Consider the following 27,754-nt stretch of genomic DNA (forward strand, 5'->3'; position numbering starts at 1 on the left):
GATAAATTCGTCAGTATTTGAACCGACTCGAAGTAAGTTTCATTCGACTCTCGAGTTATTCATCGGTAGTCGAAGAACCTCGATGGTCGGAAGTCGAAAAACTAACAAACATCAATGATGGCGTCCAGGAAACAGGGAAGTAAACTAAAGAGGAAATTAGTGGAACACGGCAGTGATTCGGACGACGATAACGATGGTAACTGTTGTAATTCAAATAATAAATAATACCGTTGTTTTTGTGATAATATGTCTGCCCGAGTAAAAAGTTTTTCATCAACGCAACGGCACATAACCTAAACTAACCTACAAATTCGTCACGTTCGGCTTGCATTTTATTACTTAATTAAAACATCAATTCTCCTCATTCCCAATTAGACATGCAGCAAATATATCCGTTTTTGCCAGTAGTAAGTGATTCCGAATTCGGAAAACTTGTTTATTATCTCAAGTGACAAACCTTACCTTGAATCTTTGAGTATAATTCATTGAATGACTTTGGTATCTCGATTTTCATGCCTCGGTATCTCGAAATCATTTACAAACAGATCAATTTTCATATGATTCATTTTTATTTTCTTACAGCGCAGCAAAAAACCTATAGATCGAACTCAGAGGCTCCACGTCTGTGCCCTTACCTCGATACGATCAATCGTCAATTCTTGGATTTTGATTTTGAGAAATTGTGTTCTGTGTCTCTTTCCAGAATCAACGTTTACGCTTGTTTAGTTTGTGGTAAATATTTCCAAGGTAGAGGCACTAACACTCACGCCTATACTCATAGCGTCGCTGAAAGTCATCATGTATTTCTTAATCTTCACACGCTTAAATTTTACTGTTTACCGGACAACTATGAAATTGTCGGTAAGTTAACATACCTATATAATATAAATCTTCTGATTTCGACTCAACCCTAACCCTGTTGCTAATGTTTACAGATTCATCCCTTGACGACATAAAGTACGTTCTAAATCCTACTTTTGATAAATGGCAAATTTCTCAGTTGGACAAAAGTGACAAATTATCCAGAGCTATAGATGGCTCGATGTATTCACCCGGAATAGTCGGAATGAACAACATTAAGGCAAATGATTACTGCAACGTCATTTTGCAGGTAAATTTGGACAATCAACGCCAAATATGACACTTGCGAAAAGCAACCTCGATATATTTTTCTGTACAGGCTTTGTCTCACGTTACTCCATTGCGAGATTTCTTTCTGAGAGAATATAATTACTCCCATGTGAAACGACCGCCAGGAGATTCGTCTTACCTTCTAGTCCAGAGGTTCGGAGAGTTGATGAGAAAGTTATGGAATCCCAGAAATTTCAAGGCTCATGTCAGCCCGCATGAAATGCTTCAAGCTGTTGTATTGTGGAGCAAAAAAAGATTCCAATTCACAGAACAAGGTTGTCCAGATTTTTACGATGATTATACGCACGTTTCTTGTCATGGTGAACTCACATTTTTGCGCCACAGGTGATCCGGTGGATTTTCTGTCCTGGTTTCTCAACGCGTTGCATCTGGCGCTAAATGGGACGAAAAAAAAAGACTCTAGCATTATATACAAAACGTTTCTTGGCCACATGCGAATTTATACACGGAAAATACCGCCACTAGAACTGGAAGAGAGTCAACGAAGTGAGCTTCTGAATACACTCGAGTATGGAGAAACCGTAACTGAAAGCCCTTTCTTGTACCTGACTTGCGATCTGCCCCCACCTCCGCTCTTCAAGGACCAATTTACGGAAAATATCATTCCTCAGGTTAGCAAGGCAAATCGATATTGTTGGTCATCACGTAAAACTCGTTCCATTCAATATCGGGCACTTTGGTAATTTTATTCTTTAATTGACAGGTGAATTTGTATACATTACTAAACAAGTTTAATGCAGTAGCCGAAAAAGAGTATAAAACGTACAAGGAAAATTTCATGAAGAGATTTGAAATCACCGAACTACCACCTTATCTTATTTTGTACATCAAGGTACGTGAATAAAATACGATTTACGAACTAATTATTCAAAATTAAAAAAACGATACCAAAAACTTTTTTACACGTTACAGAGATTTACGAAGAATACTTTCTTCGTCGAGAAGAATCCCACCATCGTTAATTTTCCCGTCAAGTGAGTGCTTGCTTGCTTTTGTACTTTTTAATAACGCAATTACAATAATTACATTTGAGTAAAATAATTTTTTCCCCAAATTACATTGCAGAAATGTAGATTTCGGTGATATCCTCACGCCGGAAGTTAAGGCTAGACACCCGTACACGACGTACGACTTGGTAGCGAACATAGTTCACGACGGTGAGCCCGGTCAAGGAACGTACAGAGTTCACGTTTTGCACAGAGGCACAGGCCAGTGGTATGAGATGCAGGATTTACACGTGACGCAAATATTACCGCAAATGATTACGTTGACCGAAGCTTACATTCAGGTAAGCATATCATTACCCTGATGACCGTAATGCAACTTCATAATCTTACACACCAATTTATTGCAGATCTATGAATTACGGAGAGAAGCTGGCTTCGAAACCGAAGGATTCCAGACAGCGAAATAAATAATTGTACAAACAGGGAGGAGGACGCCTAATGAACCATTTAATAAAGTACGATATTTTAAACAATTAATAGCCACTGAACCTTTTCTCCACACAGAGTGTCTTGAAACGAGGAGAGAAGGATAGTAAAAAATCGTGTCACACAGAAACGTCCCTACTTTCAAACCAATCGATCGGAAAGCCAAGGATTTTCATTCAGGCTGAATAGTAATTTTTATTTATAGAAAGATGACGCACGCTCCGGGTCGTTGAACTAAGGTGGCAAAGAAAGAGAAAAACAGTAAATCGATACTGGTGACGCAATTTATTACCCATCGAATACAACTTTCAATTTTTTTTACGAGTAATCGTGCCCTTGAAGACTCCGGAAATTAGCAGCAATCGTTCGGCTGCGATATTAGGAAGAGGATAAGACGTAATGTACGATATTCAGATACATTAATCTATTTACAGATATTGTTGATGTTTTAAAACAAAAATCTGATTTAAAAAATAACGTCGTGCCTCACTTCCAATATACCGGCAGGGTTGCCAAGTCAATCCTGAACCTGAAAAAACAAAGAAGAAACAAATGAGTTGGAAACAGGATCCCCGGGATCGGCAGTTCGCTTCACTGCGTTCCGTAGCCGTCGTTTGTTCGATACACGTGGAAGTATCGAGTCTATACGAGTCGCGCGTGGCCAATAAATCGCTGTAAAACCTTTGAAAATCGCATCGCTCGGTAGTCGTCGGAGGTCACGCGATACGATAATTTCTTAAAAACCGTCAGAGCTTCGGATCGCGTGCAGCCGGCGTAAAAGCTCCTCAAAACATATCCGAAAGCGAACCTTCCGCGGCTTCGAACGCGTTATCGGCGCATGCGCAGAAGCCTCCAGCGCGGCCCGGCTCGACGTGACGCGCAAGGCGGCGGGACAACGCCGAACTCTCGGCAGCGATCGAGTCTTGAGTCGGCTCCGAGCCGTGCGCGAGTTCGTTTCATCGATAGATAAAGGTATTCGTGTTTACACGCGGTCGGTCGACTTGTTTTCGAATCGAAACCCCCGAACGAACCGTCGTGAAGTTGTCTGTTGCCTATCTGTGCTGTGTACGTATCCGTGTGTGTGAGTGTGATCAGTGCGAGATGGATTAACCGATCGGAACTCACCCTTCTTCGAAACTACAATTTCCGAGAGAAACAGCCGAGAATGTAAGTAAAACAATTGAATCTCGATCACGCCGCGCGGTCTGTGCCTGCCTTCAAAGTCACCAAATCAAACGTTGCGATAAGTAAAACAATTGAATCTTGCCCACTCGCGTGATTCGGGCCTGTCTTCAGGTCTTACAAATAGACCGAACGTTGTCACTTGTAAGGTATGCACGGATGCATACACGATATATCGGCAGTTGGGATCGAAGAGGCGATTCTAATACCTCGCGGCAGCCGTGAATCGGAATTTCGGCAGGATAATGATGCTGTTGGTTTAAATGTAAATGAATGGTGCTGCTGCTGGCGGCTGTAACGGTTGTGCCTGGATCCAACACCTGACTACTCGCCGCATCGAGGTGTGTAATATACTGCCCTTGTCACGAATATTTGACCGCGCGACTATAGTCGAAGCGTCGCCAGCCAGCCGCCTCGAATGCACCTTATATTCACAAAAATCTCAGCCTTTTTTGTTATCAACGTTTTCAAATGCACACGGATCGCGGGCGGCTGCTGCACGCGCGCTAAGAATTAGATACAAAAACACCTCGATCAAGAGACGCGTTCATCTACCCGCGCAATTAACTGTACCGTTACCGTCTCATGCCTCGTTCATACATGGACGTATGCACGCCACACTAGGAATACCGTATCTACTATCTTGCGCGTAAGTCAGTGTAACGTGTTACGTTCCTCAGCTTTTTTGCGTGCGCCAGTTTCTCGTACATCATCTGCGGCGTGTGCATTCGATGTACACACGTGCGATATGTCTAGCTGTTTCACCTCGCCGTACGCGATGTAGGTATAGGTATACAAGTATTTCAACAACTGAGTAAACTGGTTAATTTTACGAGGCTGACTGTTACTAACCTAATTGTAATGATTCGTATTTCGTAATTTTAGGAATCTATGATGTGCGGTAAATTATAGTAAGGCAGGAGTAATTCCTATTTTCAAAACATAGCCACTTCAAAGTTACTACAAAATTGCAAAATCGTGATCTTTTTTTTTTTACCCCCTAATGTATCGTTACTAACTTCAGCATCGTTAAATTTTATCGTCGTCGCTACGACAATTGCGTGATATAATATCAAATTTATCATCGCGGTGTTGCAGTTTTAGCAACGTTTATAGCGCAACGATGCGTGCTTAGAAAAAATTATTTTTCGTCCCTCGTTATAGTATTGCTTGAAATTTAATACCTAAACCGTATAAAGAAGAACCTGAACAAGAATATGGATGTTGCAACGAAAGTAACGATTTTTTTCTTTCACAATATTTCGTTAAGTTAACGCTACTAACTTCAGCGTCATAATTTATTATCATCTATAGGTATACAATCACACGGAGATTATAAAATTGCGGGATTTTAAGCGAAGAACAAGAATTTGGTATTATATGTATGTAGATTATTGAAGCAACGTGTCCGAGTTTATTATACCCATAGATTTCTATCAACCAACTGTATTACGCATAAGGATTTCATGATCGATTATCACCAATATCCCGTTCTTCCCCAATCAAACTCGAAACATATATTCCACCGATTCGCGATCGAAAAAATTCTTACTATCGAAAAAACGAACTAAAAGACGTTAAAAAGCCATCTTGCAACGAACACACAGGTGCGCGACAGGTGAAGAGTAGGAGGGTATCGCTCCGCAGTCATCAGGTATAAAGGCTGCACGTATGCATACGTATAACGACACGCGTACAAGGAAGAAAGAGCGTGTAAATGTGAACACACAATTCGTAGACGTCGACGTCGACGATACCCCGAGGCGAGGGCGAGAGGGAGAGTATTAAAGGAAAAAAGTAACCAAAACAATGAAATAAAATAAAGAATCGAAAAACCGGGGGTCTGTCGGCGCTGTCTGACTGCTGACGTATGTAGTACGACGTACGGACACGCAGTCTTCTGCATGACTCCGCACACGTGAGGTCGCAGCTTATATGTATGTCCTATCTAGAATCGTGCGTGTAGCCTCCCTAAAACCGCGGGCGTCGAGTCGAGTCGGGTGAAGAGAGAGATAAGGAGAGAAAAGAACACCAACAAGGCCCCTGAATAGCCTCCGTGGGACACACACGCCTGCATTTTTCATATGTGTGTGACTGTGTGTATTCCTAATGTATCACCCACGGACTCATTCGTACTACATACACGCGTTGTACAGAATCCGCCCGCGGCGTTCACGTTCCTAGCCTCGTGTTTTCTTTTTTCAACGAAACCAGTCGCTTACAACAACCTTCCGTTCCTTTATTTTTGTGGGTTTTTTTTCGCATCTTTTATTTTAATTTGTTTGTTTATTTATTTATTTTTTTTATTATTTTTTTTCTACCAATATGTCATTCTATGTACGTACGTACCACGTACTTGTTTATAAATATTTTGTGGTACGTTATTGTACAAAGTCTAGTAAGAGCGGTTTGCCTATTTAATGGGATATATGGTTGTACGCACGCGAATGGAGAATCCATTGACGAATATCGCGCAGAAGACGTGATCTGTACCTGGAGATCTTGAGATCTATACTACGTGTTGCAGGAGGGAGAAAGACGCTCGCGATGCACCTGAAGCTTGCAACCTTCTATATCGTATATATCGTATATCGTGTAGTATATGGTATATATTTAGTGAGAGTCGAGTAACCGAACACCGTAAGTCGCTGCAGTTTATACCTGCATCCTTCATCCTTGCTGCTGCTGATGCACCTTTTCGATATTGACGTAATATGCGTACGAGGATGAAGTTAGTAACGTTGGCTGTAAGGTTCCATCTTTAAGAAAAATCGCCAATTCGCACATTTAGGAAGGTGGGAAATTTAGCAAACCATCTCAGACTCGTCTTATTTTGAAAAACCGATCTTCTTTCTCCCTGTTGAAAATTTCATTCTGATAAATATAACCAATCTGCCTTGAAATAATATAGTCGAAGAGATATCCCAGAGATATTTCAAGTTACTCGAATCGATGTCTCCGTTTCTACGCAATGATTTTTAAAACGAATCCCGTACGTACAGGGAAGAAAAAGGGATTGACTTTCTCGTACCGATACGTATAATACAGGCACGGAATTTCTTTACTTCACACGACGACGTTTGTGTTGGCCCTGTGTTTCAAAACGAGTATCTGTCTCGCCGCCGCGGATAAACGTCGACGACGGGCCTCCTCGTCTGTAGTAAAAGACCAACACTTTTCTTTTTACCCAGCGAGTAGAACGACGAATGAACGAAAGAACGAACCTCCGCAGTTATACACGTAATACGAAATCGTCGAGAGAGGGATGTGGATGTGGATGTGGGTGAGGATGCTATACGCAACTCTTGATCGAAAACAATGGACAGTTCTAACGACCGGAGCGCATTTCTATGCAAATACATTAACTTGAGTACCTGCGCACACGGATGCCGAAACACTCGTACACGTGTACGCGTACGTTTCGTATAAATCGTACGTCTTTTATACGTATGTCGGTAACTTACGGGCGTATTATTTATATACATACACATATATATATACATATAAATAAATATAACGTTTCTTCGGCGGTTGGATATTGCGTAACTCGCCGATGCATCCCGCGAAGTCCAACAGAAGCTACTATTATTTTTGGGCATCCGTCAATCCGTCTCTCTTCCGTTTTCATCGTGCATATAATACGTACATATATGTATATACATGAACGATGTCGCGCGGCTCATTAATCAGAGGAATTATACTTATACATGGATGTATAAAAAATCAATTACCAAACACGCAAATTTACCGCTAGTGTTCGTAATATAATCACAATATTCACTGAACAATAATCTCGTTTATGCATATTTATACCGAAGCCACTCTGGAAGAAAAATCGTGCTTAAGTAATTTCAATAATCTTGTATAATGGTGAAATCTCTCCACGTAAGAACCTCGAATATATTACAGCACGGACGTTGTCATATTTTCTTATTCGGGACGAACTTCTTCCGCCAATAATTATGACGATGATGGTCATGGTGATGATTATCGTATCGCAATGAATCGTCAAAATGTAAAAGTGGTGTACGAGAGAGTTCGAAAATCTAGGCATCCGTTAATCGATGCATAACTACAATAACACTTTTAGACTGACAAAATACGAGTATAATTTGTTTATCAGGATCCACTGAACATCGGCAGACGATCCCAAAGCATCGAAGTAACGATTTTTCCTAATATTGCATTGTTGCGGTAACGTTACACCAACTTGAGCCTCGCGAATCGTCGGGTGTCTTACTTCTTTGTATTTTCGCGCGGTGGTTTTTAACACCACCTAAATTGCAAGCGTATAACGCGTGTGTAGCCCGTAAGCAGGATCCGTGAAGGAACGACAAGGATGAACGGAAGTAGCTTGGTGTATAAGGATTTTTTTGTTTGCGTTTGAGTAATTTCCTGCTCACCCGCGTGAACCAGGGACGAGAAGAGGGTGAGAGTGAGAGAAAAGGAAGGAGACGAGGACGACGAGGACGAGGAAGAGGAGGTGGTGGAGAACACCTTGAGCTCCAAGAACCGTGAAAAACTCACCAACTATCCACTCGTAAACGTCTTTTTTTCATTCCCATATCCTTTCCGCATATCAGCAGTTACGTATGTTAGGTATACATATATACGTGTTTGTATATATATATATACATACATACATACATACATACATACATACGTACATACATATTCGCTACTTTTGTTTTCACGCCGTGCTCAACCGTCGGAACATTTTTATTTATACAATACATACGTACAACACGCATACCTATATCTTTTTAAAAGCAATTGTTCGGTTTTTATGTCGCAAAAATTTGCGCAATGGTCAATTGTTGTTTCTTTTCGCGGTGCAATGTCGTGCTTTTTGACCTACTCGCGAGACTCGCGTTGCCGTCTTCTTGTTCCATGGATCGCGGTCTCCGTAAGCTTCTAGCGTAAATAATTTGCCTAGCGGAAATATTTAAGCAGTCACCAACGTCTAAGGTATACCTATAACAGTAACTTACAAAACGGTGCGCTGAGCACGCGTTGCAATTTTATCTTTCATCTCTCTCTCTCTCGCACGTTTGTCACACGTGTTATTTATTATAATATTGTCTCGGGATTCGTTCGTTGCTTCTGCAAATTATCTATAAGTATATATATACTTAGCAACTTAATCGTTTTTATTTATTCGTTTTTTCGCCAATTTCGTCGACTTTCGAGTTTTTTTTTTCCTCCTGTACGAGAAATTCAATGTTCTTTTTTTTTCGAATCTTCTGTCCAATTTATCGTACAGATTAAAAAAATTCCCAGAGCATTTCATATCTTGCACGATGTTTGCATGCAGCAGCGTACGACGTATATTTATATATATATACAGATACACACACGTATAATCTCACGCTCCGATCTGTTATCGCTTACGCACAACGTAACCCGTTTAACACCGTTTTCTTGTTTTCTCGAGATCAACATTAACACCTTTTTCACTAGATACACGTGTTATTTTACGGACAAAATATCGTGACCGGTACAATTTCACTCCGTCAACTTGTCACGGTTCTTCCTATGTACGTATATATCACGTTGAACATTTATACCTGACAATGAAGCAATCCTCTGGTGCTCTTTACCTTATTGTTAGATATACCATGCATGGAGACACGCTGCCATGGTCCGTACAGCGCGAGTGAAAGTTCAATCGGTTCGTTTCGATTTTGACGAGCCTAACACAATAATATTAAACCAGTTGTCAAGGATATCGTGACTATTTATTACAACGTATATAACCATATTATTATACTTTTTGCATTACCTTATACACATGTTATACCTATAAGTCGTTGTGCAATGAATATGTGAAAAAAAATTCGGTCGTAGTAGAGGACAGTGTAATATCGTAATTTGTGCAATTTGTGCCATCTGTATAATAATGTAATCGATTATGCCTACACTTTTTCAAATAAAATCAAGCCTGCCACGGTTCTCATCGTCAGTCTTGTACAACACGAACTTATTCGTGTCCGGATACCAGCGGCATACACACCGGCGTTTCCGGTCATCCGACAGACTTCCGCCGGTCGGTCAGACGTCGAACGAACCCTCGACGTTCTCAGATTCTCCCTGTTCTTACGATTAATGAAGCTGAAGCGAACAGCCAGAGTCAGCAGTCAAATGTGTTAAACTCTTTGGAAACAGAAAAAATATAGTTCAATTTTAGCCTCGGAATTCTATAAGAGTATCGGGGGTTGATGGTATTTCACAAAATTTTGATTTTCTGACTCGACTACCTTGTTCAAATAAACATCAGAACGTTTGGCTGCTAATTCTGACTGCTAGCTTCAGCCTCGTCTTCGATTATTATTATCCCTATTTTCAATTTATCCTATCACCGTTTTCATTCTGCATGTACACATAACATATACTTATAGATATAACCTAACGTGATATTGTATTACACATGCAATACTGGAGGGGGAAGAAAAAAGAAGTACCTATATACTACAGACGAATTATTGAGGTCTTGTTAATAATATATAATACCAGGTATCTCGTTTGCGGATTTTTTATTTTTTTTTATAAATTTTATACCGCCGTTGTCTCCAGTCCCTGCGGTTATATTTCACACCCTAAGAACCGTCAGCCTTGAAACTTTCTGGACTTTTAATTATACTACTCGTTATCGGTTTGCCTTTATCGATCATAATATCTCTGGAAATTCTAGCCCTCCCTCCCTCCCTCCTTCTCTTCCCTTCTCCTTTATTTGTCCAGGGCCCCGAGGGACGGTCTCCACTCCCTTCGCGTCGCCTCCAAGTCTCGTTTAATCTTCGATCTTCGCCACCTTCGCAGCTTAGATTCGTCGATAAATAAAGAAAATTACCGCAGCTCTTGTCGACGACCTTTTGCCGTTTGCGCGAAATTTGCGGAATCCATTTTCGGTCGTCACTCTCAGCGCTCCGGCACGCGTCTTTATTACGTACGCGAAAAACATTCCGTGTAAATACTGGCACGAAGTAAGGGACGCTACGTTGCGCCGAGGAGGGTGTCCCAATTTCGAGGCAATTTCACACCAATTTCCTGATTCCCGCCACCGCGCCTCACCACCAGGCATCGAAATCGCGTTTCCTTTACCGACACACGTTTACGAGTGGACGTATTTATATTGTGAAGTATACGAAACGACTTGCGATGTATCTGCATAATAAAACGCATGCGAATAAGGTGTGTGTGATATGTAATACGTATATCTAATGTAACCTGGAAAACTTACAGAGTATGAAACGATTTTTGTACGTACAACTTGGTACGTGGACGAGACGCGAAATGCCCCGAAGGTACAAGAAAATCACCACCCCGGGTAAAACGGCACCGGCCGTCTTCGTCTTTCTCGAAATTGCCAATTTTCCTTACATGCATGTATGTACAGCGTGATTTCCTTGTCGAGCTACCGAGAAATGAAAATCTACGAAGACGTGTACAAGCAAGTTAAAGCAACGGAGGTAGGGAGAAGATTTCGGAAGAAAATTCGCCCACTTACCTTTTTCGCTTATAAATATTTCTCTCAATATCGCACGTTTTGCAAAGCTGATTTCAAATTTTTTATTTTTCATCGCTTTTGGTGATTTGAGAAAAGTTCATTGGTATTGCTCGAAAATCAATTTTTCTAATTTCAACTCGTATCTGCGTTTGCTAATCTCTAGAATACGAAAATTGGTTCTTAAAAAAATGACAATGAAAAATTTCCGTGTTCCATTCAGTTTGAACTTCCGGTTCTACGGGAAATTAATCGATCTTCAATGTTTTACCGACAAACGCGTACTTTTTACTCCTTATTACTTTTTCTAAGTAAACGATTGTGTTTTTCCCAATTTATATACGTATATATATTTTTAATGTCTACATTTTTTTCCAACTTTCCTTTCAAAACTTGAGCATTTAGCTGCCATATCCTATCGGTTTCAGATTTTTTACACTCGGGAGTCTTCGAAATCATCGCGGAAGTTCGTCGAATTGACGGCGAATAAAAAGTATCGCGGAAAAACAGTTTTTCCGGTTTGTGGTTCTTTTTCTTCTGCTTCCTAATCCGTGGTTGCTGTTAAAATTCATTCAACAATTCATAATAGCTAATTATTACAGGCAGATATTTTATTCATTAAGTTCGCTTCGAATCTATGCTATAAAAATTTCTCAACGATCCAATTTAAAATTTTTTTCTTCTGCTTTAAAAAAAAAATCAAAGACAATAATAATTGCTAAACAGAGTTTTGTCACGTCGTTTTTACATTTTGCTCAAATTTCAGAGTTCTAACATCCGCATACTATTCAATGTGATAAAATTCAAAATCCACTCGTATAATTACAAAAAAAAAAAAGAAAACCGCAACAACAAGAACAACTTACTTTACTTTGTTCGTGTTATCGTCAGTAAGACAATATTATAATTAGTTTCTGCGGGTTGTATGTATACATACGCATATATGTGATTACTTGATTTTATTTTTATTTTCGCTGCCGCGAAGCCGGGGAAATTTTACCTCCCTGTAATTAAAGTTACATTACAGAGACTCGCGGGTCTTGAATCCTAACCAAAAAACAATTATTATTATTATTATACGGGAGTACATACATATATATATATATATACAGGTATTTTCATACAAGAACCGAATGTGAACTTTGAGGGTTTCGTGTTCTAATTAATTGGACACCCCGTCTAGAGCTGAAGTGTTATATATATATATATATATATGTGTGTGTGTGTATTTATGCATAGGTAGGTAATGTAAAATATACCTTCCCTCTTCTCGCTCACCTGCACGCGCGTGTTCACGTATATTGTAAAACCGGGGTCGTTCTCCGGGCATAACGCACCACGTGTGAGAGAGAGAGACAGAGAGAGAGGGAGGGAGGGAATGCAGAGGCGTAGGAAAGTACCGCCCTGAAGAGCTTCAGACCGGAAGTGGCGATCGCTAAGTATGCGCGACCACGTACAGCCCCGTTCCTCCTTCCTCCTTCCTCGTACCCACCATCGCCGGATCGACGAGCATTGTCACAATGTCGTGTAACAATGTCACCCGCTGCACGCCACGCTCGATGTTCGATTTCGAAATTTATGACTGTTCAGTGTCGATAATTTCGACGATAACTTTGACGATGAAGAAAAGAAGAATCGTTTCTTATGCACGAATTTTCGGTAACAATGGAATTGATTTTTTTTTTTTTTTTATTCTTGCAAATATTCAACAAAGACACCGACAACCTTAGCATTTGAAATTCTGAAACGAGATGCGTTGCACTTGCGCTTCGAGAGCGAAGTAGAAGAAGAAACTGATATCGGCGGATTCCATTTTACGCCGTCCAAACTTTCCAAGGAGTTTAGGAATCCCTGTGTCGACTCACTTCGATGGGAAACTGGAATATACGCCATCTCACAGCCGCAGATCCTTGATCTCGAGGATCCTTCCTCCTCCTCCTCCTCCACCTCCTCGAGTTACTATTATCTTTATCATTATATCCCACTCTCGCCCTTTGCGACGACAGACACGCGATCCTCGGAATTTTTCACTCCACGCAAAGAAAATCTCTCGTTTACTTCCCCTTCTATCTACTCCGTACACGTATACACCTACGTACGTGTAACTAAAAGTGTACACTCGTGTACTTTTACTCGACGATGATCGGCCTTCGACCGTGGCCTTGAAGATCAAGGATGCGCGAATCATTGAGCTTCGCTGAAATCATTTCGACGGATTTTCAGACTCGTTTAACTCGTCGTTTCGTACATTGGTATCATGTACACGTTAACGATCGATTTCCGCTGTCATATTTATTTCTACAAAACGTGATCGTGCTTTTGTTAAATTTCAATAACCGATCGTCATTATGGTCTGTAATTTAAGTGAGTGCAATTAATTGGACTGATTACTCGGCGATATTTTAATGATTTTATTATACGCAAATAAAAATTTCTCCGAGAACAAAGTCGGACTACCGATGATCCGTGTATGCGTTTGTAAGCTTAATTTCGTACCTTACTTTCTCTGCACCCACAGGCGTAAAAATTAACAATCACGTCTATGTTTCTCGTCTTATTTTCGACAATATTCGCGAATAAATGATCATTCGAAAACAGCGACCGTACAGACAAAGAATGGGAAATAACAGTTGGAGAAACGATGAGAAGCGAAATGAAAAAAATAAAATACAAAAAAAGAAGAATCAGTCTTCACCTTGCCATTTTTGGATCCTCTGCTCGTAACGGCGTTTCCCGCGTAATTTTTTCAAACCCTTAGTACCTCCGCACGTTTTCTAGCAAACACCATAAAGGTACGACATGTTGTACACATATACCTGGGTCTATTAATTAGGGCCGTGGCTGAAGGAAGTGCGTAGATAACCAACGGCAGCAGACGGTTCGGTTCGCCTGACGTGTTGAGTTTTATACACGCGCGTACATTTACACGTTTGGAACGGTATGGCACCTGGAAGGTGGTGCGCGGGTAATGCGAGATTCGAAATAGCTTTCGTGCGTGGGATAGTTCTCATAGAGTTGCTCATCGCGCGACTCACGCCTATAACATAAGCTCGACTGCCCCGTGAAACTTGGGGTTCGTTACGCGTCCGCGCAGACACGCGTGTACATATTTACGCAAATTTACACCGCCGTGCGTATATATATATATATATATATATATGTATATATATGTAACATTTACGCGTTGCACGCATGACGCAGAGTGTAGAGCAAACGTGTCGGTGAAGCGAATGTTTGTACATGCATTTTATAACCACATGTGGCAGAAACGGGAGTAGTTTTCTTTATTTAATTTTCTTTTTTTTTTCACGTGAAAATCGAACCAGCACAAGGGTGCCGAAAATCGATACGTACTTACTTTTATTCACCCCATTGTATTTTTTATTATCGTCTCACCCCATCGTAAATTACTACATATATATATATATTTCATAAACACAGAAATCAACGAATGCAGCTGGCTTATTATTACTACTCGATTTTATACGGCGATAAAGTTATAACCATGCCAACTTCCGGTTTACCCTCCATGTTATTATATTATCGTTTTTCGAAATCTTGTGATATTTTTTTTTTTATATCTTTAGAACTCACGCTGAGAAACAGTAACACGAGTTACATTTGTCGGATGAAAACGTGTCAAATAAATTACATTCAGCCCTTTCGGCCACGTAATTCAGTTTTTGTCAATCAGTTACGTTCAGGATTTTGCATAAAAAAATAAAAATAAAGTCGAGGTTAAAGTTAGTAACGTTATCGTAACTTGACATCAGCGAAAAAATCACGTTTTATTACGGTTCAATGAATTTCAAACAATTCCGAAGTCACGAAAATAACGATTTTTCCTCAGCATGAATCGTTACGATAACGTTACTAACTTCAAAGTGATAAAAAAAGAAATTTTCACTACATTGGCTTCTGTGATCGAAATGGTAAAAAAAATAAATAAATAACAAGAAATTCATTGAGCACAAAATTTGAATTTTTGATAAAGCTCACTTACGATGAGTAGGAAAAAAAAAGTTTTTTGCAAACTGTTTCGAACAGAAAGCAATTACCGCATATTTCGAATCGTATGTTTCGCGGCTGAAAATTATTGTAAAAAGGTCTTCGTCACGGTGATCCTTGACTGTTTGCTTACACGCGGGATGTGGAATTTATGCGTGGAACGACATGCAGACGCGAGTGACGGTAGGTATGTGGATGATTGTAGGAATATATTAGGTACAACGGTGGTGAACGGTAGGATCTATTTTGCGTCGTACGCAACGTAACTGGCAAAGTCAAATTAATAAAATAATAAAAAGCGGTTAAATACCGTGAGATGAGGGACGCTGAACGTAATGAGGATGTAACACAGTTTGAACAGTTTACCGCAGTTATAACAGTATAAGGTACGGATCACCGATTTGATCACCGTCAGGCTTATCGTATTGTATAACGTACCTACCACACAAAATTTTCCACGCACTACTTTTTTACATTACGGTGTAATTTTGTGTCGGCAAATGAATTTTTATTTTATTTATTTCTTTATTTTTTTCTTTACTCTATATTGTACAGTTTCGACTCTGGGTTATATTATTTTTAACGATTTTTATAGGTTGATAAGTTTACCGTTACAAACAAATCTTACGAAAAATATGTAATCCGAAAAAAAAAGAAGAAAAACAATTGTTAGTAAAACCGTCGTGCAAGTTCAAGTTTACATTTTTTGTTAATGATTAGTGGAGATGTTTCTTCGGTCGTGGAATTGTTTTTTTTCTTTCTTCTTATTTCACTGCGCAATTTACAATGCAGATGTAATTTGACAGTCTGCATTTCTATGGTATAATAAATAACAACGTGTAAAAACCACCGCAGTATTAATATATAAATTACATGTCTTGTTACATATACAAAGATGTGTACGTATAAAAAAAAATTCCCAAAAAATTTTAGCTATCTATATGAACTCTAACGATAAGATAGTCCGGTTTGTGATCGAAGTATCTCGTGTGGAAATAACGTGGGAAAAGGTTTTTTTGCTCTTTGAAATTTTCCAAGTCGTTGACAAATATACCGACGATAATGGAAAAAAATACACATCTTTACACATCGTACACAAAATCTCTGATGCATAAAATTCGAGTTTAATTGGCACAAAATTATCATTCCGTCAATTATAGCTACGAAACAAGCAACTGTGTCATAAAACATATTGCAACGTTGGTCAACGAATTATAAAATTTGACAGAGTATAAAAGAGTTTTTTCATCCATGTCGTTTCCACACCATACTTCGATCAAAATCAAGCGAACTATCTCAGCGTTGACACATAGAGCCCAAATTTTCAGGGAATATGTTTCTCTTTAGAGAGCATAAAGTTGAAAAACAACCCTATGAAGGACCACCCAGGAAATCGTCGGGATAAAATTGCAGGTCTTTGTATTCGCGTAGAGGGTGCAGCTCGGCAACGTGTAGATCCCCCCGAAATAAGCGAAACCCTTCGGTTGCACTTTCGGAAAGCACGAAGCTCCGTGACTCGCGTCATATCGATTCGGGGGTTGGGGTGTAAGGTACGCGGATACATGCGCTCGAGCATACACGCCTACGTCTCTATGTACGCCTATGTACCGATAGCCGTGTCGTATCGTACCAAGGTGGGATGCAGAGGCGACGCGATTCGATGCAGCCCTTTGGGCTTGGCCTCTGCCGCGTTATCAGGGGATCGCCGGAGTCCCGCGCACGAACCCGCGACCCCTCTTTGGAAGCCTGGAACGTAGGGATTACCCTCCTCCGGAGAGAAATGCACGGACGTGATAACAGCCGCGGTACGACGACTTTTCACCCCTGCATGCACGCGTGCGTTTCCAAGTTTTGCTTTACTTATTTTTCACTCTCTGTTGTAGCGTGCGTGAAAGCGAATTAACGAATACGCGGGAACAGAGGAATTAATCGACCCTTGTTTGCCCACGTATGCGATGCGATGGAAATTCATCTGGAATGTTGGTTAATTTTAGGACGGAAAGAGACTAGGAGATGATAAAATTAAACTTGTATTCGAATGCGTCTTTTTGTTTTTTTGAAATTACGTGATGTAATCTTTATCGCGGATTGATTAGCGATATAATTATGGTATTGAAATTCGTAACTCTGATATTTTTATTGAGGGAACAAATGGTACTGCTTTGAAAGTCTTTAGTATCGTTTCACTAATATGTAATTACTCTAGAGTGTGTTATCGAAACTCTACTCCATTAAATATTATACCAAATTTGCAAACACATCGAAATTACAGTGTCTTCTAATTTTATCAATTTTAATTCTACATCACAGCATCGAAGTCGTACGCTAAAATCGCGCCTCGCCTACAATGATTTTGTTCTCATTTACGCGGGGTGATATTGTTCGAAAATTGAGCAACAAAAATGCAAATAAAAATTGAAATAAAAGAATCAACGATAAATCGGTGCTTCTCACCATATGCCCGAATCTCTCTGCGTAATGTAAGAAGACAGAAACGATATGTTAATACACACGCATACATGCAGCTTCCGCCGCACACGTGGGGGGTGAACGAGACGATTCTACGCGTTGGCCGTTGAATTTACATAATATATTACAGCGTAACGTAAAAGTCTCGGAAATTAGGCGTCCAGCTGAGAGAATGCCGAGTCCCGAGATCGGAGAAGAACCAGATGATTTTTACACCGCGTTAAATTACACGAGATAAATACCTATACCTGTACAACGTATAATATTTGACTGCGACTTTTGTGTATAATATTGTAGAGTTAATATATGTTAATAAGTGACGCCGAGGTTTGCCGAGTGCGTATATTTATTAACACGTACCTGTGTAGGAGGAGGAGGAAGTGATTGACCCGCGACATTCGATGACTGTGCGCAACACACGTGGCGACATGTGCTCGCGATTTATTATCACACTGTTCATTATTACGGGTATACAGGAATCCCGCGTGACTTACCGTATCGTTTCGTTCGTTCCTATATCCTGTGTAATATGTACTTGCTTTGGCGTATCGAGTGTGCGAATTTATTATGCGTATCTATATGATGATACGGGCTTTGGGAGCCTGCAGCAAAACGCGAACTTACGAGACCATGCCATGGCAAGGCGATTCGTCGGGCCACGAATAGAACTCGAAAACTGACCGGAGAAGACGGTGACGCAATTGACCAGCCATGCGAGAACGCCGAAGCAAACACACACTGTTAAAACAATATTTATAGCGACGTTATTCGCGGTTATTTCAGTTTTATTATTATTTTATTTTTTTTATTTCTTTTATTTTTTGTTATCAATTATTCGCTATCTGTGTCATTGATTTTTTACGAGTTTCTAAAACGATACACGCATTTTGCGACTTGATTCTTGTTTTTTGTTTTTTCTTGACGAAGTAATATCTATCGATGTTTGTAACGAGGCCTAAGGTTGGTAACGTTATTGGAATGATTCACGTGTCGGTGAAATCGTTATTTCGTAATTTTAGGAATGTTGAAAAACTGGTAAATTATGATGTAGAGCAAAGCGTTGTACTCGTAGTTTGAAAAGTTGACTACTTCAAAGTCACTGTAAAATTGAAAGTTAAACGTTCTTTCTTGCCGAGTGAGATGATATTATTCTGTTTAATTAATGAAGACTACGTATATAGATATTACAGGCATTTTTATTTTTTTTAACGAAATTGTATGGCGGGTATTTTTATTTAACGTCTTTTTTTTTATATGAAGCTGCTTCTGGAAGAGGATAATTTTTTGGCACTAAAATTCGAAACATCTTTGCCAGAGAAACGATAATTTTTCTTATCAATTTCTGACGGTCAATAAATTCAGAACCTTTATCCACGTTTTTGTATTGGACATTTATCTCGAGCAGTTTAAAAAAACGTTCGGTTTATAGTGTGAACAATTTCTCAGGCGAAATATGATAATAATTACAACGTGCAACTGCAATATCATCCGGATTTTAATTGTATTAACCACCGTGCAAAAATGGCGTACACTTATTACCGTTACAAAGATCACAAATTGATTACAATGATTGTAGGTGTTACAGAAACATTGCAAAGTACGGAGCAAGATTACAAATATTACAAAAGATTACAAACGTTTACAGAAATGGTAAAGATTGCAAAGAATTGCTGACATTGCAAAAGGTTAATGGAATTGCAAGATGATTTGAAGGATAACAGCAAGGTTACAAAAGATTACAAACAATCAGAGTGATTGCAAGGATTACAAAAAATCACAAAAATTGCAAGGGTTAAAACTGGTTACAGGTATTATAGAAATATTACAGAGATTACAAAGATTACCTAAGATTATAGGTATGGAGATTGTAAAAACATAACAGGGAATACAATAGAGTACAAAGAATACAAAAGATTACAAGGAATACAAAAAATTACAAAAAATACATGAGATTACAGTAACCCGTTTACACCAGATTACAGCGGTGATTAATTACATCGTTAGACATTCGTTTTTGAATTTGTTTCTTTTTTTCTTGTTCATCATCTGTATGATTATTCCGCACTCTGGGATTTTTACGCGGTAAAATCGGTGTTAATCGACTTCTGTCTTTTGAAGAAGAAAAAAAAACAACCAGAGACGAGGATTCGTTCTTTGACGACTGACTGACTAAACGAGGTTGGTTTGTTTTGATTGGACCACCGAGACGCTCGGGATCATCTACGACTGATCTCGATTCATGCCGTAGCGTGAAATTTCGTCACAGCCTTTGCGGTGTAGGCCTGGGTTCCATCTCCCCGGGGTTCCGTACGCCAACCGGAAGATAGCGTAAGAAATTGCGCAAGTTTTTTGTCCAAACGGCTGCATGCCGCTGCTGCTGTTGCTGCTGGCGTTTCGGCAATTCAACGATAAAAGTCACGTTTCCCAACTTCGTGTTTCTTTGTTTATAGGAGACGTTTATATGTCGGCTTTATCTGACACAGTCGTAACTAACTTTTGTGTATGGTCGATTTTAGGAGCAACTTCAGAGCGGATTCTCTGTCACTGTACAGGTGTAGCGAAGAATTTTGCAGAGACATTCTCATCCGTAACAATGAAGCGTAAATTTTTTTTCGTATGAATTATTCGCCTCCGTCGTCCTAGAGTTTAGTTATACAGCATTCTCAAGAAATAAAAACATCATTTTTGTATATTACAACGAGCATTGTGATTCGACTGGAAATTTCTTTGATGTTTGAATTTTAATTTCGCTACAAAAATTATTCAGCTCGAAATCCGTTGACCGTAACAGATTCGCGCCTTTAAATAATTGAAAAAAATGAATCAGTGATTTATACTACTGTAGAACGATTTTGTGGTCATTTCCAAGATTTAATAACAATTGTGTTGTTGAATTAACTGAGGGTAGTGTCAGATTAATACCAAATTATGGTCTATAGAAATACATACTGCAAAATTTCATAAACGTTTTTAGAATTCGTAAAATTCAGGGTTAAAAAATATTCACTTTTTATACCACGGTAACCTTGTCAGTTACATCAATGAAACTAGACAAGCTTCACAGCTCCGCAAGCTTAACGAAATTGTTTGAAATCAAAGCTCAAATCGCTTAGACTTGAATATGAAATTGTTTGAAATCGTTTAAAATCGTTGGAAATCACTGATCATCTTGAAAATTGAAATAATTTAAAATTATTGAAATCTTCCAATCCACGCTTCCGAATATCTCCGAAATGATTTTTAGCAAGCTTCGTTTTCGTCACGTTTCTTCTTTCCCCGCTATCTGTAATCATACGTCGAATGCTTCTTCAAAGCTTTACAGGAAGCATAAAAGTAGGAAGTAAAAGTGCCGAGCAAGCCTTCGTTACGCCCTGGGAGAGGAGGAAGTCGCTCACCTACCAACATCCGAGTTTCCTCGGCCTCCGCGGGGGTGGAAAATAAGGCCCTCTTCTCACCCCTCGGCGAAGTCGTTAGTGGCTCGCTGTAAGGAGGTCACCCTCCGCCTCTCGGGAACTCGAGGGACGAGATCCTCTCGCCCACGGCACTCGTCGTCTTTCCTCCCTCCTCCCTCCTTTTTCTTTCTTCCAAACTCGACGGGTGGCGACGTCATGCCTTGGACCAAAAATCGAGCCCTTTCTCTCTCCCTCTCCCTCCCTCTCCCTCCCTCTTTCTCATTCTTTCTCTCTCTCTTCTCGCCTCGACTCGGATGCGGATCATGTGCAGCGGAAAGAAGGGGATAAGGAGGGAGGGATTATACGACCGGAAACAAAGGGTTAAATTAATACTCACGGGTGTTCGCGACGCCGCCGCCTCTGGATCATCCGGCTAGACTATCGACACGTGTGTTGTAAGCATGATGTATGCAGCCGTTTTTTCATATCTATCATTGCATTCATTGCTCGCTAGTCGTTTTATTATTGTCGCAAAGTTTAATAATCAATATACGAAAACAGTTAGTACAGATTTTAATTAATTACTGTTTGAAAATATACAAAAAAAATTATTTCATATTTCTGGATCGATTTTATTGCCAATTTTTTGATCTTTTATGCTATTAGTATGAGTAAAATTTCATATTGTTTCAACAAGTTTTCACGTTAAACGTTAATTGTTTGTTATTATTTATTGTAATATTCGATTAACGGATTATAACGTTTTACGCGATAGTTGAAACCGAAGAAAAACGATGACGTAATTGAGTTTATTTTTATCGTGATATTTTTTACTACAAGCTTCCCAATTCCTCATTTTTCTTTCTTTCTTTCTTATTTTTTATTTTTGTCAGTTTGATTCCAAGTCTAATTATACCGTCATTTTCTGCCGTCTTTTGGCTTATAATTACCGCATAGACGGTATACTATAATATTTGTATAACGTTCTCGTTTGAAAAACGGAATTCATTTCGTATACCCTGCGGGGATTCGGGTTTGGACTGACTTTTGAATGGCTGAATGAAGGAGGAGGGAATCAGTTGCGAATGAATGAAGAAGCGATTAGTACGCAGGTATAATGGTGAATAAAAGGCGTGCGGCATGCGCGTGTACCTGTGATCCGGTATTACGTCGCATCACGTCACAGATAGCATCGCATCCCGGCGTATCTCGCTGCATCGGTCGATTCGAAAGTGCGGGGAAAAAAACAAGGAAGAGAGAAAGAGAGAATGAACGAATGATGATTTATTATTCCAAGTCGAACTGTAGGGTACAAAGTGTACGTGAGCAACTTGAACGCAATTTTCAATCATTTATAGTGTTGGTTGGAACCATGTCTGCATAATTAATGATAAAAGTTGAAAATAAAGAAAGAAATGGATAAGTTTATTCATCCATGTAGCAATGCTGGATAAGGATATCCTTGTATGATTTACAAAAAAGGTAACTCACAAGACAAGAAGAGAAATTTACACAGGTATAAGTTAACTTAAGCGAAGATCGAGTACAGAAAAATTAATAAATAAATTGAATCGGATCAATAGAGATAGACAGATATTTATTGTTCATCGAATAGCGATGTTGTACGATATTGTGACAGAGATGGGAAAAGAGTGCCAACGACGTAGAAAACAATAAAAGCAGCGAGGACGGAAAAAAAAAACAAAAAGAAAAGGTAGAGACAAAGAGAGAGATTAAAAACTTTAGGATTGAAACTTTGTGACGCATTATGCATGCGGTAAGAAATCGCGCATGGGCGTAATTAGAATACTATTGTATTATCATATTTTCGGGGCAATTTTAACAACTAACGATGCGGTATCTGCACAATTCATTGATAAAATACGATACAGTACAATAATGTTGACGAGAATGAATTTATTAAATTCACCAAGTGTACAACTCATTTAAAATACACGTTCAGCGTGCTCGTTACAAAGAACACATTTCATCGGATTTGTTTAAACTGCGGAGTTTTGTCACCGCATTAAGCATGAAAAATTTCTAATCGCATTCTATTTTTGTTTACGGAAAGCACGATATAAAACGTATTGTTTATTATATGTCTTTATGTTCCTTCGGTTATTTGTGAAAAAGTTTTAACATATTTTGATTGTAGAGTATATATATATACGTATTCGAACAGCTTTTATTTTTTATAAATTATAGCGTAAGAACGATCGTCTCTTTTTTCCCCCAATACTTGTCATCCAAAATATGTTCACAAGACCGTTTTATCCTTCTACCTTTCCACAGTCATTGAAGATATTTTATTGACTGAAAACGATTCGATCCATTTTCGTCGACTACACAAGTCGACGTCTGTTGCAATATTCATATAGTATACATAATAATATTACACGTGCCTATTATAATTACAAGCAAGGCAAACTCACACCCACTGCGTAAAGTTTTTCGTATCGCGAGCAAAAAACTTGTAATTGAATTGAATGAAGCGCGTGAGATAAAAATCGTCAAATGCGAGTGTATACGTATACTCGTATAATAAAAAAAAAAAAAGAAAAAGAAAAAAACACGCGCGATACAAAAGAGCCCTGTGTTTTCAATATCAATACCTACACATATTATAATATGTTTATGCACACATGTGTGCAGCATTATTAGCCCGCGGTAACTTTGACGCTCTCCTACTTGCTTCTTATCTCTCTCTTGTCTCTTCTCTCTACCTCCAACCTGAGAGAGAGAGAGAGAGAGATCGAGAGGAGACAGCCGACGGATCTCGTCCCAGCTTCCGTGACTCGCGCTCTTTGTACCTGCGGGTAAATGGATAGTTGCTTAGGCATGTCACAGGCATATTATACACGCGATACAGGCACGAGTGAATAGAGTCGGTGAGTTACTAGCGCATAAAGAGATTTTTCCGATCAATCGAGGACAGCGTCATTCGATAGTAGCAGGTATCGACGACTACGGGGGATAAGGAGGAGGAGAGGGAGGCGAATGCAGGGAGAATTAAACTCACCGAGTTGCGTCTCGCGTTGACTGACCGTAAACCAGTTTCACCTCGAGTAACCCATCTTGTGGATATAATGATATATGCGCGTATACCTTACCTTCCTTACCTTTTCCTTAGCTATACACCCTGCAGCTCGCTTCAGCCTGCGGTGTTTTATCTCGCTGAACCTGCGGCCCCTTTTTGTCAACGACGGTAGAATTACGAAGTAACGCGGATTTATCATTAAATAAATGTCACATGAATAATCAAATTCGTAGAATTCAATTAGGTCGTGTGGTAAACGCGATTTTGCAATTCATGATCGCGGTTCGGGCGATTCTAATAACAAGTGGCGGAACTTGTCGCGGATTTCCGTATCATCATCATCATCGTCGTCATCATCGGGGCAGAGTTGAAGTTCCGAAATTGAAAAGTTCCAAGAGTGCCAAATTCCGCAATTTTTTTATCGCGAAACTTGAAGTAAGGAAATTAAACTTTTACAAAACAACAAAGAAAAACTCGACGGCTCAAAGTTCCGAAATAGAGGATTCCGAAAATTCAAGTTACGATAGAGTAAAGTTCCGAAAAGTAAACATCCGATAGAGCAAAATTCTGAAAAATGAGGTTTCGATGGAGTAAAATTTCGAAAGTAAAATATACTCACAATCAGACAGCGTAGTTTGCACAACGAGTGGATGTAAAAAAATCAGAAACAAAGAAACGTCAAAGTAGCGAAATTTCACCAAGAACTGAAAATCTTGGATCACTCAAAACTTCGATGTTTCAGATTTAAAAATCTTATCATTCTCGCACTTTCGGAACTTTGACTCGTCGGAGTTTCACCATTTTCGCATTTTTCCTTTTCGGAACATTGAGCGTCGTGTTTCGGATCATTCGAAACCTTGCTGCTTCGTCAATCGGTTTGATTTCTTTACTTCAAGTTTCGCCACCAAAAAATTCGTAATTTCGCTTCTCCCGAACCTTTCAAATTCGGAATTTCAACCCCGCCCCATCATCGTCATCGGTCGGCTCGACGTCAACTTCGTCTCTTTATCAATCTCGCATCCTCCGCGTGCTTCGGTGCAGGTACAGCATTCACAAGAGAGCCGAACATCGACGAGCTTGCCTGAGGTATGCGGCTACGGTATCGCCTCTGACGTCACTCACTTACCCAAGGTCGGCTGACGAACCGAACGTCCTCCTCCTCGGATGCGACCTCAAGATCTAACTGTCGGATGAAACCCTTTTCCGACCACTGGTCAAAATTATCACTGCAGGAAAAAGAGAATTTATGCAAAACTTTTTCCATTACTATGACGAAGAATAGTGTTGATTGCACATTTTCAAAAAGCTCGTTTTCCCGAAAACATTAAGGGAATTTTCAGAAGAACATTTTCTCACATCAATCATCCGTCAGATAAATAATTTCGTATTCGTTCGCTATTCCGCGTTATTTTATAAAAACTGCGTGTCTTTGTCGCTTAAAAAAACAAAAGAACCAAAAAAATTGTCTAATACGTATAAAATATGAAGACATATAAAAGTGAATCGCGACCGAAGTTTATATATTAATGAATATTTTATATTAATTACAATAATTACTCTGTGCGCTACGTAATTTGTTGTTTTTTTTCGTTCCTTTATATACATTATATATTACAAAGGTTATATTTATATGCTGTATATATTGGATGTGACAAAAAAGCTCGCAAACATCCTTTTTCCCATCGACGGAAAAAAGCTTTGCGAAGTTCCTGAACTTCGGTGACGTACGTCCGTTTGTATATACATATATGTATGTGTGTGTGTGTGTGTGTGTGTGTGTGTGTGTGTGTGTGTGTGTGTATACATGTATACATGTATAATATACACTTGGAATATTTTTACGTCGAGAATATCGCGCTCTTTCCATCCGTTGACTCATATTATCCGCGAATAGCTTTCTATCCTGTGTAGGTATACGTGCCTTGAACCAACCCCAGACTTGCGTTTGATCGATACTCCCAGAGAATCGATCCATTTTCTCTATGACCCCGTATTCTATTATATATAGAAGCTGAGTTCGCGGACAGGTATAACGAATATTTTGCTACTCCAATTCGCGACCGATTCGAGCAATGATTCGAAGCTTCATATGTTTTTCAAAGTACTTCGTAAATATTCAAAGTTCGTATAAATTTCGGTGGATTAACTAACCTTGCGATCGTTTTAAAATCTTTTAAATTCAACCAGAAATTGTGCGAAACAATAAACGAGAGAAAAAGAAGAAGATGAAGAGGATTATTTGTATTATCAAAAAACGAAGAGGATCAGAATGATGAAAAAAAAATGTCATCCAATTCGTTGTATTCTAATGAAAAATTGTTTTATCATCTTACGCAGATACATGTAATATGCGAAACGCGTTAAGAAAGTACCTCAGGACACGTGCCTCGTATAACGCATTAAGAGGGTAACCTGAAACAGCTGTCGTCTTTTCTCTGTTACACATACGATGTGTGTACGTACGTGTATACCTATACAAACGTACCTCAGGCATATGCCTGTAATAATAGGTCGTGGTTTCTTCGTCCCTTTGCTTGTTTCCTCGTTTCTTTCTTTCTTTCTTTCTTTCTTACTTTTTCACGTTCACCTACTTTTCTTGCCTCATTACACGCACAAGCGTATGACGTGACACGCGTTACACACTCGTAATATATGACACGTACCTTCTGTTTCCTTGTGTTCCAGATGCGGCTACTCCATCTGTCACGTGGCTAGTCAGTCAGCAACGACTCGACTTACGAAGTTTCAGCTGAATTCGAGAGGACACGGACTGTCCGCGTAATTTGGTTCGTTTCGTCGTCGACGTATCGCGATTACGGAAATAATATATCGGCCATTCGTCGATCGAACGTGAAATTGAAACGTCCGAGTCGAGATTGCAGAGCGAAGAATCGAACAAAGAATCGACAGATTCTCAAATTAAATTTATACGCGTGTCTAAAATTGTCTGATACAACTATTTATACTAGGTTTATATATTTATTTATTTATTCATTCATTCGTTCGTTCATTCATTTATCTTCTTGACATATTCTACGTCATATTTTTCCGTATTTCAAAGTGCATGCGGATCGGAAAATATAATTGCAAATCGTTCGGTTTTCGATCGTAATCGAGATGGCGAGTTTCTGCAGCGTTTCCGCTTCATCTACTTGCGTGCCGCGTAACGTTCGCTACAAACTTTCGGAGTGATAATGTCAGAGTGCGCGTCTTTAATCCTAATACTATACTGACGAACTTTTTATATACCTTCTGGACGGTTTTCATCGCGTCAATTAAGATCAAAAATCAAATAAACTTATTAAAAAAACAAAAAAAAAAAAAAACAACAGCAACGCGGATCCGATCGATGGATTCTAATCGATTGTTATTAGTTGGCGTGATTCTTGCTGCGGTTTAAGGAAAATATCGTTCGACCAATTATGAGGATCGAACGAATGTGATGCTGAAATCGGACAGCCGCCCCAGGTGCCTATTATGACTGAGTACCTGGACACCCACTTTGTTCGGGCTCTTTGCCGCGATCCAGACAGACGGACTCTTCAGGTTAGTAGGAAGAAATTAATTTTTCCCCAAT

General features: G+C 39.4%; 1 protein-coding gene across 1 annotated transcript; it reads left to right on the forward strand.

Moving 5' to 3' along the window:
• Positions 1-63: 63 nt before the first annotated feature.
• Positions 64-27,474, forward strand: Usp39 (ubiquitin specific protease 39). Its single transcript, XM_046636913.2, has 11 exons — positions 64-196; positions 583-861; positions 936-1,111; positions 1,181-1,406; positions 1,477-1,763; positions 1,856-1,984; positions 2,065-2,126; positions 2,218-2,440; positions 2,507-2,614; positions 2,791-2,986; positions 26,863-27,474. The coding sequence occupies exons 1-9, from the start codon at positions 115-117 to the stop codon at positions 2,564-2,566; spliced, it is 1,524 nt and encodes a 507-aa protein (XP_046492869.1). The 5' UTR covers positions 64-114; the 3' UTR covers positions 2,567-2,614; positions 2,791-2,986; positions 26,863-27,474.
• Positions 27,475-27,754: the final 280 nt, after the last annotated feature.

Source organism: Neodiprion pinetum, chromosome 1, assembly GCF_021155775.2.
Source record: "Neodiprion pinetum isolate iyNeoPine1 chromosome 1, iyNeoPine1.2, whole genome shotgun sequence".
NCBI classification, from domain to species: domain Eukaryota; kingdom Metazoa; phylum Arthropoda; class Insecta; order Hymenoptera; family Diprionidae; genus Neodiprion; species Neodiprion pinetum.

Coding starts and splice junctions, on each gene's coding strand:
- Usp39 (XM_046636913.2), top strand. CDS start 115: ATGATGGCGTCCAGGAAACAGGGAAGTAAACTAAAGAGGAAATTAGTG. Junction 197..582: donor TTCGGACGACGATAACGATG/GTAACTGTTGTA, acceptor ATTTTCTTACAG/CGCAGCAAAAAACCTATAGA. Junction 1,764..1,855: donor CGGAAAATATCATTCCTCAG/GTTAGCAAGGCA, acceptor TTTAATTGACAG/GTGAATTTGTATACATTACT.